The 14,654-nt window shown below is 39.3% G+C and overlaps 1 protein-coding gene across 2 annotated transcripts in view; it reads right to left on the bottom strand.

Moving 5' to 3' along the window:
* Positions 1-14,654, bottom strand: part of LOC124805047 (formin-like protein 20) — a 241,223-nt gene that overhangs the window by 119,576 nt on the left and 106,993 nt on the right. For both annotated transcript variants that reach the window (XM_047265467.1, XM_047265468.1), the window contains exon 7: positions 3,197-3,338. In XM_047265467.1, coding sequence (XP_047121423.1) covers positions 3,197-3,338 — 142 coding nt within the window. The remainder of the gene's footprint in view (positions 1-3,196; positions 3,339-14,654) is intronic.

Below are 14,654 nucleotides of genomic sequence, written 5' to 3'. Positions count from 1 at the left end.
TCCCTTTTCTATTTGTGTTTTTCTTCTGCCAGAATGTATGAAGCATAAATATATTACCTTTGACAAATTCTACCAACATACACAGCTTTGGAAAACTCACGAACGAGCCAGATAAAGTAATGCAACAGATTTACTACACTGTGGAAGTGTGAGGTCAGCATGAGTATAGCATCAAATGTTAACGGCTCAGCAACACTTGAAGGAATGGGAAAAGACAGTGTGTCTATCAGTAAGCAGTTTCCGTGCACTGTGTTCTTCATTACAACATGGGTCAAAGACAACATTTGGATGACTGTACATGGGGAAGAATCATCGGAAAATTGGGAGGAAGACAAGTGTGATAAGTGTATCCCAGGAGTTTGGTACTGCTTGCAGCTTTGTTCCACATGCAGGGGGAGCATTCCGAATCATGGGCACTGCTGTACGAAGGAGAGGAAGTGGTCAACCATGTCAGCTACAGTAGATGATAACCACTCAATCGTGCAACAGGCAAGGAAGAACCCATGTCAAATAGTGGGTGCCATGGCAACTACATTTAACAGGACTGCAAGGCACGCAATCTCTCACTCCACAGAGGCATAGCGAATGAATGGGGTTGGTTTCTTTACCTGATGACCAGCATGTTGCACATTCTGTATGTGATGGTGCCAAGAGCAAAAGGACTGGACCAGCAAGCAGCTGGGTCGTGTACTCTTCGTGGATGAGAGCAGATTCAGTCTGAGTTGTGAGTCTGGATGTACCTTCATATGCCAAGTATGACAAGTAGTGGAACATGTAATGCACCTCAAAATGTTGTTGAAAATAATCATTTTGGTGGTCCAGGTGTCATGGTGCGGGGAAGCACAATTGTGCATGGACATACTGACACCCACATCTTTGATCATGGTACACAAACCAGTTAACTTTATTGTGACACTGTACTCCTATCCCACATGCATCTTTTCAGGGGTGCATTCAGCCCCAATTTCATTTTTATGGATGGCAATCCACAACCACAGTGAATAGCAGAAGTGGAGGAGCCCATGGAACAACAGCATGTGTAGCAAATGGATGGCCCTGCCCGCATTACCGATTGAGATCCCTTTGAGTATGTGTGGGATGCGTTGGGGAGACGTGTTGCAGTATGTGAACATGCATCAACAACCAAGCAGCAGTTGTCAACTGCACTAGTGGAGGAATGGAATGTCCCACTACAAGAACTACTTACCAACCTTGTGGCCAACATGGCTATGGGTGCATGTTGCAGAGGATGCATTCCCATTCGTGGTGATCACACGCCCGTAAGTACCTTTTTCTGCCATTTGTGATGTCTAGGGTCCCATCATAAATCACCGAGACTTCAGTGTAATTACTGTCTTTGAAAAAAGGTGCCATTTCTGTTCATCTCACTGCATGTTCCCACCCCATCAGTTACCTTCTGTACTATACAGTAGCAGTTCTTTTTTAAGTAGGCTGCAAGTTCCATTGATGCTGATGATGATATGATGATTGGTTTGTGGGGCACTCAACTGCGTGGTATCAGCACACCTACAAATTCCAAACATTTGCTCAGTCCAATCTTCCCACTTTCATGAATGACGATGAAATGATGAGGACAACACAAACACCCAATCATCTCAAGGCAGGAGAAAATCCCTGACCCCGCCAGGAATCGAACCTGGGACCCTGTGCTCGAAGTTTCATTGAGCTATGTTACTTTGCAGCAACACATCATGAGAAAGTTACTTTTGTCTTTAAGTTTTGCGCACTAGTCATATTAATTTTTGCTATTATATTAAAATTTTCTCATTGAAGAATCCTTATTTCATTATTGTCCTTCTTTTCCATTAAAGTCTCTCATCAATGCCTCGCGCTAAGATTTTCTATTATATATCAGTTTTCGCATTCCTTCAAAGAGGTATTATACGTTCACAGCAGCATATAATGTTGTTAGTGCATAGACTTGAATGATTGTCATGGAAAATCTTTTGTTTATTTTTATTTTATTTTTTTTTTTAATTTGTCTGCTATTCTATCTGAGATACCTATATGTCTGAAACATGGAGCACTTCTGATAACCCTATCATATCCCATCTGATGTTATTCAACTCATTATCCAATTACACTAACTTGTGTTTACTGCTGAATATCTCCTATATTCAGCTGAAATGCTGGTAGCAAGCACATGTAAGAGCATAATTTGCAGCATCTGATGAAGATGACTACAGTGGCAGCCAAAATATTGCACATAACAATGTAACTGTTTATCTAACAATGGAAAATCCATGATGGAGTGTAACAATATTATGAAAAGGATAGTCGCTACTCACCATATAGTGGAGACGCTGAGTCGCAGATAGGCCAACAAGGCCATTATCAAACACTCACACACACACACACACACACACACACACACACACACACACACACTCTCTCTCTCTCTCTCTCTCTCTCTCTCTCTCTCTCATCTGACTTTCCGACGGTCTTTTTGTTGTGCCTACCTGTGACTCAGCATCTCCATTATATGGCGAGTAGAAACTATTTTTTTCATAATACTGTAATTGTTTATCTGTATAGACAAGAAAAAATGGAATGTTAATCCTTCAATTGTCCCTTTAGCTAATACATCAACAATAGCGCACACTATAACTGACTTTATTATTGTTTTATTAGTAAGCATAAGAAAATAAAATTAATCGTTGATTATCTTGCAGTTGCAATGGACACAATGTATGAGAACAAACACGAAAAACAGTTCAGTGATTGATAAATTTTTAAAGATTTCGTTCTTTTTTCTCCCACTCAGTTACAGGGAAAAGGATATACATTACGATTTCACACAGGTTTTGTATAAGTTGTCAACTTTTTTATAATGATACCAATCCACAAAATTATATTTTTTAAAGGTAATCACAACTATATACACAGTTGCACACCTGACAGATAAAGGCTTAAGTGCAGTTCGGACCATGTTTTTAATAATCACTCACTGCCTCATTTATGGAAGATGGGTAGCAATCCTGCTCCAGAACATGGCCAAATTAGGCAGTGTTAAATCAAAATGTGGACACTGGACTAAGGTAAGAACTGAAATATGATGCTTACACAAAATAAGTGGATTTAATAATTTCGAAGTGTTTTATTACAAAATAGTCGGAGACTCAAGTTTGGAATAGTTCTAGGAACAAACTGAAATATACATACAATTTGCACTTACCATCTGAGTGGGGCTGTACAGCACCTCTGAAGTGTGGATTTATGAGAATCTTCTGAGGTGGTTGTTGCATCTGAGCAAAATGGGGTCCAGAGTTCTGGAATGAGTGGAATGGTTGTAGCTTCTGTTGATAATGTTGCTGCTGCTGCGGGCAGTACCACAAAAACACATTTACATGTTAATATATTAATGGATACTTCAACTACTACTGAATCAAAATGTTTCATACTTAAGCATAAAAAGCAAACCAACTTAACTTTGTTCTACTAGTATTTACTTTAGTTGATGCTACGATTTTTCTGTCACTTATCACTTCTTTCATTACTGACAATGATTTGTTTATGCAAAAATGCAAAATTAGGAGTTCACCTTCAGTGTAAAGCCTACCCACACTCTCCCCCCTCCCCACTGCAGCTCATTGGGTGAGTTAGAGCAGATATTGGATGTTCAAACCTAGTAAATTTGTCTTTATGGACACTAGTCAGTTGTTAACTGATAATGTCCTAAATTAACAGGATACCAATTACAGTGGAACTTTAATTCTACCTTCTCTGATTTTACTTTTTTCATGATTCTCCCTAAATTCATAGCCCCTGTGAAAAGATCAATGCTAAAAAAAGTCCTGATTTCACAATTCTTCCTAATAAGGTTTACCTCAATTAAGGTTCTTACTCAACATCTCGCTTGATTTCATCCCCATTTCTTCCTATTGACATTTGACGTGACTGAATGAGTTATATGTGGCACAAAAGACAAATGGTTCGAAACACAGGTGGCGGCAGAGTTAAGGGGATATTTTGGGCCATTGTGAAGAGGGGAGACATCAGAGAGGAAATGGTGGCGTAATCCATGGTCGGTGTTGCCAACACAACTTGCAGCATTTAGCTTCACCGCACTAGTATGATACAACTACTGCTAGGTTGCATCGCTAATGAAAAAACAAGACAGTCAACGCAAAATGTTCCGGACCAAGCCAATAGGTGACAAAGTGATCCAGCCACCATATTTTCTTGTGCCACTTAGTCTTTTTGGATGTATTTCCAATGTACTGTGTTCAGTAACACTATCAACTGCCAATCTTTTAAATTCTAACACTGAGTCTCAAAGGATATGCTCGGTCATAAGCAAGGAAACATCGCCCATTTCTGGCTAGTGAGCTCTTATTGGCTGGCAACCTGTTAAAGTCAACCAATAGTCAGCGCTGCCACCACACCACACTAACACATATAAAAAGAGCTTGCCTACTGCATGTGTGGAGAGGACGAGTGGCCCTTCAACACCCTGAGTGCATGTAGAGGTGAAAGCATTTTGTGAAGTGCTGAAAATATATTTTTATGTAGATGATGTGCTATGACAGAGATGTCAAACAGAAATAGAATAAGGGTTTTGTGATATCACATTTTAAAGATTTTCATTTTCAATTCTGACACAATACAATTGAAACAACTACATACATTACACAATACAGTTTCAACAACTACGTACACTATTCACATACATACTTTGCACCACACACACTACACACTGCAGATCGTAAAGACTGGTAGTAGTGGAAAAGGGCACGAAGCAAAACTGTAGCACTTGAGTTTTTACATTTTACACAGTGTAGGAATTGAATGAGCCACCTTCTAATAAGCTTGTAACATCAACTGGGGAAGTAAACTCATTTTTTCACGTCTCTCTATCTCTCATCAAGTCTAAAATAACACTTTAACATTGGTGAGCATATGAAGCGTAGCTTTTAAGAAAAGCATTAAACAATAACAGCAATGGTGACAAAATCTGTCATCAAGCAGTTATCCGCATTTATGTTTATGGTTTAACCACTTAGCTGCTGTGACGCTTTTGGTTTAATTCAACATGTTCAGCAATTTTTGCTTTTTTTCTGGGTGAACACGAAGGATGATCTCTCAATAACGCGTGTTTTGCATGTATAATTTGTACTTGTAGCATGTCGGAAAACATGCTTGATTACCTTGTACCCACATACCAATTTCAAATTTTTATTTTTACTTGCTGTTACACATCCCTAATTTTTTTAAGAACTGATGAAATCCATTACCACAAATTATACTATAAACATTGTATTGTTCATTTAATTCCCTCCACTTAGACAGATTTTATACAAAGTATTGGAGAGGACTGTGATTTTTAATAATATATGCCAAGTACATGTGTTTTTGCTCATATTTTGGGGGTTTTACCATTTTCCTGAATTTTACAGTTTTGAGGTCTGGACCACATGAAAACATAAAATAGGGGTTTCTCTGTAGTAATAAATAAAAATCAGTGGAGCAAAATACAATTAATTTTCCTTTCACTTTTAAATCACTTATAATAAAGCTGTACATTTTTTACTGAAACCTTCCCACACCTCCCAAAGAGGTACTTCATCGCCCACCCAATCTACGAAATATCTTAGTTCATCCTTACACAACTACGTCCAATTCCTTACCATATGAGTCACACTCCTGTGGAAGATCCAGGTGCAAGATCTATACAATGCACCTACCCCACACATTCTACTATTCTACTAAAGTCATGGGCATATCCCATCCTATAATTTGATGCTGGAGTGGTCCACAGCCTTTATGTAATTATATAACTTGATTGTTTCCACTTGAGGCTGTCAAATAATTAATTTTTTTATTTCTTTCGATAGTAATTTTGGTTATTGCTACTCATCATCAGGCAGAAGTATCAAATATAAATATTCATAAAGGCGCTTACATACAGCTACTACTCCAAACATTAAGAATATGTGAAGTGTCCAAATTACACAATAAATACATAGTCACAAAATCAGATAAAAACCATGATGGTAACATTTCTAACATTTGAATGGCCCCCCTGTCAAACTTTATGAGTGTTTAGCAAGCCGCAAGCAAGCACAGTTACGAAACACGAGATTTTCAAATAATTCCTAGTCAGCACTAGTGCTAATAATAAAAGGTAACAGAAGTGAGGTTGTACTTAAGTGAGTGCGTCTTTCCCCGTCCAACCCTCTCCCCAATTCCTCTGACCCATTAACAGAACCATTCTTATATCAGGTACCTATCCCCATGTTAACACTGTTCTGATGCCGTTGTTATTTATATGCTTTTGAACATGTGAATACACTGTAGAATTAATCTTAAGTCACTATCATCACAGTATACTGACACAGTCTCTTATTAAATGTAAATGCTGTGTGACTAGGGGCTCCCGTCGGCTAGACCGTTCGCCAGGTGCAAGTCTTTCGATTTGACGCCACTTCGATGACTTGCGCATCGATGGGGATGAAATTAACACATTAGATATATGAATATGTTATGGACAACTTTATACCAATTTGTTTCATATCCAGGAAGATGTTACGTGCACTGTTATACACGCATCTAAAATATGTTACATAATTTAACTACTTTGAAACATCTTTATATACTGAACACGCACAATGTGTGCCACCTCATATAGCAATAAGTCAATAATAGTGCATTGCTTTCTAAACTGACTTAGAAATACCAACACATATGAGATGCAATAACATGTACTGAAATGTGTGTATTCTAGTTTTGTAGCATGAATAGTAGTTACACTGTTATCATTGTTTTGTATTGTCCCCATCTTCCTTAAGAAAATGAAGGAGTTTTGTGTTGAATGCATATGTATTTTGTATTCACAATGCCTGTGGGTTAAATGTGAGTAACGTATTTTAAAAATCTTCATGAATACTGTGTTTTAAATCGGTCTTACCAAAGCAGCCCAAACGGCAGTGTTTTCCTAAGCATTCTGAGAAAACTAATGGTTGTATGAATAAATCTGCACAAGTGTCTTACAGTTTTAGAATGTAGTTTACAGTGTTATTTTTCCTGTAGAAGTAATCTTCCATACGAAGTGGGAAATAACCTAGGATGCATATATACGAATGGTCAACTAAGGACCACATGTTCCTTTTTGGTGGTTCTTTTGTTCTAGGGCTCTTTCGTCTGCCCACTGTTTTTTCTTCCTGTCTGCTGACCACTTCAGACCAGTTTTTTTCACTCTCCTACCTTGAAATCCTTCCACATTCGATACTTTTCCCTGAACACCTCTCTGTCAGTTAACACTTCTCTGTCAGTTGCTCCTTCAGCTTTCGCATAATTTTTTTTCTACTTTATGGATGCCACTTCTTGTTGACTTCTTACGCCACAAACTTTTGAAGATCTGTTTGGTTAATCGACTGTCTTTAATTTGATATAAATGTCCAAAAAATAGAAGTCTTCTTCTGAGAAGTTTTCTATATTTCAATAAATTTTGTCATTACTACGAAGTTCCATAGTTTCTCATGGGCCTAATACATTCCTAATGATTCGCCTTTTTATTATTTCTAATTTATAGTTTAATGCTAGATATTCACTTGCATACAGTGGAACCTTGAGTAGCAAGCATAATTTGTTCAAGAGTGTTACTCGTAGAGAGAAATACTCATTAAGTGAAACAATTTATCGCCTATAAATTAATGTAAAATATGATAATGCATTCCATGCAGAAAAAAATACTGAAAGTTTTAGCTTTGACGTGCCATTTATTCAAAGAAAATTATACATACAATATACGCACTTTATTATTCATGATACATAATTAGTTCTTTTTACTAGCAAGCTATATATAGCCATTTGTTTCTGCTTATGCTTCAACATTTGGCAAAACTGCGGCACAGTATTCTCATAAAATAAATTTGTAGCGCACATACCCACTGCTTTATTGGAGGTGGTGATTTTCAATGTACAATGCAACCGATTCACATGCTTTCCACATTAACATTTCTCTTGTTGCACCAGAAGATTGCTGCTTTCTCGTTACCAGCACCACCTCCTCCTCCTCTGAAGAACTCCTCACCACAACTTCCTGCTATGAAACACACTACAACTCCATAAGCTCTTTGGTGGTCATTTCTTGGCTGTGATCTTCCACAAGCTCATCAATATCATTGTTATTCACTTCTAGTCTCATGTTCTTGGCCAAAGACACAATCTCATTGACTACAGGCTTCACAGGTACTGACTCAAATGCCTCAGAGTCACATTTGACAATGCACTCCAGCCAAAGCTTCATCCAAGCAGAAGTGAGAGTTTTCTTGGTAACCCCCCGCCACATCTTTTCGATCATACTGATGCAGGTAAAGATGTTGAAGTATTATTTCCAAAACTCTCTGAGAGTCAGTCATTCAACTCATTCAAGTCAGTCAACTCAAAGCAATGCTCGAAGCGTGCTTTAGTGCACAGCTTCTTAAAGTTAGAAATAATCTGTTTTTTGGTCCACAGGCTGGAGTAACGGAGTGGTGTTGGGAGACAAATTTGATCTCAATGAACTGAAATTCTTCAAGAACGTAGTCTTGTAGGCCTAGAGAATGGGTAGGAGTGTTGTCCATAGCAAGGAAGACATGGATGGCAGATTCATATCAAGCAAATATTTTTTCACTGAAGGACCAAACACTTCATTGATCCAATCACAAAAAAGATTACATGTCACCCTAGACTTGTTATTGGGCCTCCACATCACACTTAACCTGTTGTTCTGCACTTTAAACTTCTGAATGGTAAACAAGCGGCAGTTTAATTCTCAAATCATCACTTGCATTGGCACATAATAGCAGTGTAAGATGGTCTCTCATTGGCTTGTGACCGGGTAATGCATTCTCCTCTGCTGTTATGAAGGTAAGCTTCGGCACCTTTTTCCAGAATAGATCCATCTCGTCACAATTAAAAACCTGTTACGGCAGATAACCCTCAGAATCTACAAGCATTTTGACGTTTCTGACGAAGTTCTCTGCTGCTTTTGTAGCGGAGCTGGCTGCTTCAACGTGCCTCACAATGCTGTGGATGCTGGTTCTCTTCTTAAACTTCTTGAACCACACACGACTTCCCTTAACACTTCTTTGGCCACTGATGACCCTTGGTGCTTCTTAACAAGGTTGGCAAAATTCATTCTCAACTTCTCACAAATGATGTTCTCATTCCAGAATGAGATTTTCACTCTGCAGCGGAGTGTGCGCTGATATGATACTTCCTGGCAGATTAAAACTGTGTGCCCGGCCGAGACTCGAACTCGGGACCTTTGCCTTTCGCGGGCAAGTGCTCTACCATCTGAGCTATCGAAGCACGACTCACGCCCGGTCCTCACAGCTTCACTTCTGCCAGTATCTTGTCTCCCACCTTCCAAATTTTACAGAAGCTCTCCTGCAAACCCTGCAGAACTAGCACTCCTGAAAGAAAGGATACTGCAGAGACATACTGGCAGAAGTGAAGCTGTGAGGACCGGGCGTGAGTCGTGCTTCGGTAGCTCCGATGGTAGAGCACTTGCCCACGAAAGGCAAAGGTCCCGAGTTCAAGTCTCGGTCGGGCACACAGTTTTAATCTGCTAGGAAGTTTCATATCAGCGCACACTCCGCTGCAGAGTGAAAATCTCATTCTGGAAACATCCCCCAGGCTGTGGCTAAGCCATGTCTCCGCAGTATCCTTTCTTTCAGAAGTGCTAGTTCTGCAGGGTTCGCAGGAGAGCTTCTGTAAAGTTTGGAAGGTGGGAGACGAGATACTGGCAGAAGTGAAGCTGTGAGGACCGGGTGTGAGTCGTGCTTCAGTAGCTCAGATGGTAGAGCACTTGCCCGCAAAAGGCAAAGGTCCCGAGTTCGAGTCTCAGTCGGGCACACAGTTTTAATCTGCCAGGAAGATGTTCTCATTAATAGTGTCACCTTACAATTGCTTGTCATTTATCCATACACGGACCAACCTTTCGACATCAGCCAGAATACGAAACCATTGTTTAGATACTCTTGTCACTCCCTTTGAAGCATCTATATCTGTAATTTTGTCCCTGTTCTTGAGGATAGTGCAAATAAATAATGTAGACCAATTGTAAGTATGTGCTAAATCAGCAACATTCACACCACGTTCACGTTTTTCAGTGATTTTGTGTGTCATTCCTAAGGTCATTTTTTTCTCTTTTGTCGTCTTCTTGAGGCTTTATCTTTAGGGACATTTATATGAAGATTATTAAAATCTACACACAAAGAAAAATGCTCTGTGAACACAAGTTTAGAAAAATGTGTGGCCACAAGCTGCACTGAGATGATAGCAAAAGAGCACTAAACCCAGACTGCAGTGCATACAAAAGACATTGTTCATATACCTCTGTCAACAATGAAAGGTGTTCATATTGTTGAGCATTGCTCTCGCTGCAGGAACAGCTGGTGTCATCACACTAAATCTACGTAATCGTTGTTGCTCATTACGCAAAACATTGCTCACAAAGTGAGTCACTTTTTTTTTACAATCTGTTTCGCATGTTATGTGAATTGCACCTTATGAGAGGTGCTCATTAAGTGACGTTGCACTGTATAGAGATTCTGCCTTCACTAGTGTATTGAATGCACCTTGTTTTTTGCATTTTTAGACAGGCATTTTGTTGTGACTCGCCAATTATTCAAAGTGCCGCCGCGCAATTACGCACGTCCTCTACGTGCGGCGCTGTCTGCCAGCCATGCAGCAGCTGCGCCACCTAAGCGGCCAGCCGAGCAGCGGCCGCTAGACTGAGACTCAGTGTTTAATCGAATGCAGACTTGTTCACAGGTCCACTTACTCAGTGACTTATATGTGTTGTTGTGTTGTCCGAAATATGTGTGTTAAATTTGAAGATTTAACACATTTTTTATTGTTAACATCTTTAGTTAAACCACATGCTTTTCCCATTTTACAAATCCTTTCCTCTAAAACTGCTGTCTCCCAAAGGTATTCAAATTTTTTAACCTTTTCAATTTGGCTGTTATCAGAAAGTGGCAGCATCTTTTTAATGTTTGTAATATGTTTTCCCCATGCAGAAATTCTTAAGCTAGTCCTACTGGCTATTGCTTCTACAAGATTAATTTTTGATATAGGAGATGTCACATTTTCAGAAAGTATAGCAATGTCATCTGCAAATGTGAGACAGTTAATTTCAATATTTTTGTTTCCTTTTCCCAACCTTATTTGTGAAATCTTACATTCATTCAGTTTTTCCTTCCAAAGTTGCACGGTTTTTTCTAAAACACTATTAAAAAGAATCGGGGACAGGCCACCACCTTACTTTACACCTGCATGTATTTCAAAGGGCTGAGATATTTCTCCCATAAATTTCGCTTTAGATTCAGTGTCTGTAAGCATATATTTTTTATTTTATTTATTAATTCAGTATATTTAGTAAGCAATGTCACAAAAGATGGTTTTATGTGGTTGTGAAGTTCACATTCAGTGTTTTTGTTGCAATGTATGCATGAGTAATGGGGTCTATATGATTATTACTACCCAGATTGCTAGATGTTATGAGCATGCAAAGCTAGGGGAGACGACTTTTACAAAGTCATGCCTTGGTAAATGATATACCCATCTCCTTCCTTAAATAGTACGGTTCTATTATACAGCAGAATATCGAATGTTTGCCGACTGACTTACAATAATTATTAACTCACTCAGATAGGAAATGTTTACTCTGTAGTGCATGATGTCTGGCGATAGCATACAGAATACCACACGAGAATGTGTTTTTTCCTGCCAACAGCCTCATTTATCACCTATACAGTGTACACACGTAATGGTTTGATGCAAGTTTTGTAAAAGAAGATAATACCACTAACTGCATGTATAATTTATGCCATTTTTATGTCATTCATAGTTCGTTCTTGATTAATGTAGACCCATTCTTGCACTGAAATAGCCAACATATGTATGTGCTGATGACATATACAGGGTGCTAAAAAGAAATTGTTGAAGATTTTGAGGGGTGTTAGTATCCACCAAAACAAGAACATAAAGTCCAATAAACACAGGTCCTCAAAACTTACTTTCTGAGATATGCACACATGTTCATAGGGAAGGTTCGACCTGATGTCCTTTCATCACACTTGTAATAGGAGGTGTCCAACATGATTTCTGTCCATGGCAATGCATCCCTCTCTCCCTTGGGATAACAAATCACCACTCATTGAAATACACCTGGTTGTCATCGTAAGCTGCCATGCATTGAAAACGAAATCCTGCACTATTTGGACATCACTGACTGGGATGGCATAGACTAATGCCTTTAAGCATCCCCCCCCCCCCCCCCCCCAAATAACCAAAATCCTACGGGAACCAAATATGTTGGGGACTGAAGTCTGGGGAATGGGGAGGTCAAGGTGTGGGGCCTCCCAGACCTATCCAGCGATCTTGAAATGTCAGCATCAGATGTTCATGCACTCTGCAGAGGAAATGTGCTGGTGCATGACAGTGCATAAACCACACCTGTAATCTTTGCTGATAAGGCCAACAAGGGAGGCAATATATTAACAAGAAATTGATGACAATGAGTCCCGTTTAATCTTCATTGTAGGATGTACAGCCCTAGTAATTTATCACTAAAAACACCTGCCCATACACTGATGTCGTTTATGCACTCTTTCTGCAAGTGCACAGGGATTTCCATTAGCCCACTCATGCTGGTTATGAACGTCACATGCCATCTCTTGTGAACCCTGCCTCGTCAGTCACTAAAATCTTCGTAAAAGCAGTAGATCTGCAGTACACTTCTGTAAGAGCCACTGACAGGACTGCAATCTGCTGTGGTCACCTTCTGGCCTTAGTGCTTTATTGCACTGAAGATGGTACGGATGCAGCAATTGCTCATGTAGTACCAACCAGACAAATAGAGAATCATGCCTTCTGCTGCTGCCAATTGCCACACACTGGTTATGAAAGTTCACAATGTCATCTCTTGTGAAACCCACCTTGTCGTAGATTTAGAACATGCTCCTCCATCTGAGGTGTGTGGACTGATCAAGACCACCTACTGTTCACCTTGTGTGGTGCTAGAGGACCTGTGTCCTTGAAATGCTGAAATAGTTAGCCGAACAGCTTATGGTACTGTGTGATGTGAATATTTTTCCGTGTAGATGGCACAGGCTTGCAACTATTTCCATTTGCTAAACTGTAGCAGAAAATCATATGTACCATTTCACTTGTCAATTAGTACATGCCTATTGCTAACATGTGGAAGACAAAAGAAAATTACTGCACCATTTATGTAGAGGGCAATATGCACATCACAACAACAGTAAACATAACAATTAAGCCATTTTTTTTTTAAAGTTGATACAACTCTACAATACATACCCAGCACTGCTAGAAATTTACTGCACAATAACACACACTAACAAGTCTGAGACTACAGCATCTACAACACAATGCTGACAACACAACTGGTTGTAAACTACCCAATGCTCAGACTGATGTTAATACCAGAGTATGTCAATACAGAAAGACATGCAGAGTAATGAACCCTGCTTACAGGTCACTAAGGCTATGATTGTGTCCATACAGTATTTGTCTCCTCAATGTTTATCTTGCATGTCAAGGAGGTGGAGTTATTGTCTTCAACCACTATGGACAAATGTAACGATCTCAGATTGTATGCATTTCCGAACCCATATTTATTGGACCTTTTTTTCTTGTCTTGATGGTTACTACCACCTCTCAAAACATCCGACACTTTTTTTTTGCCAACAACCAATATACATGTCGGATAGTTTTTATTATTTTGGTATATGCTGAAGCACAATGTGAGCAATATGTTAATTTTGACTTTATTTTATTATATAACTGCTAAACGCATGACACGACTCAAATATAATTGTGTGTATATGATCTGCTTTTGCAGTTCACGATATTCCAATTGATAATGGCCATAAGGCTGAAACTACAATATTGGTTTTTATAAATAAATAACTTTACAGTCAAATGTGGAAATGATGTCCTGTTAGAAAAGTTCTCAGCCTCATTTAGATGCTTATCGATGTGTCAATGCCTCCACTGTATGCTGAACTGTTACTTTCACTCTTCCCATTATTTACACTGTTCGCCATTAAAAATTTGACACCATGAAGATGGTATGTGAAAAAAGTCAATCTGGCATTAAATGCTCTGTACTGTTGGATATACAAATGATTAACACCTAAACGCAAATTCTCGAAGTATGTACAAGCAGTGGTATTTAATTCCATTCAGAAATTTTATTTCTTTGTGACACGATCAAGTTTTGTCTCATATAAGAAGGATAAACTTCTAGCAGCACATATCAAAAATTCAACAGCTACACAATGGAGGCCGGTCAAGATGTGGTTTACCATTCTGTGATATTAGTGGTTGGGTGTCTCATGACTGTCATGTTAATGTTGAATCAACTGGTTCAGCAGGACGGACCATACTCAACAACCTTGCAGGATGACAGTGGTTCTGTGTGACTAGCGCCCAAGAGGACAAACGTACAGTTCACTTGGCTGTGCAGTGTCATATACCCATGTCAAGAACCCTGAGTCAGGTAATGGGCTTGCTTGCAACAAGGCAAGGCAAGTACCCACAAGGGCAGTGCAACAAGGTCCGGTGAACCATGGACTTTCAGCATGATGAACATTGTCGTGTCTTCCCTTGTCACA

Source organism: Schistocerca piceifrons, chromosome 7 (assembly GCF_021461385.2).
Source record: "Schistocerca piceifrons isolate TAMUIC-IGC-003096 chromosome 7, iqSchPice1.1, whole genome shotgun sequence".
Taxonomy (NCBI): Eukaryota; Metazoa; Arthropoda; class Insecta; order Orthoptera; family Acrididae; genus Schistocerca; species Schistocerca piceifrons.
Note: the sequence above shows the minus strand (reverse complement) of the source record. Positions and strands in the feature narration are given on the sequence as shown.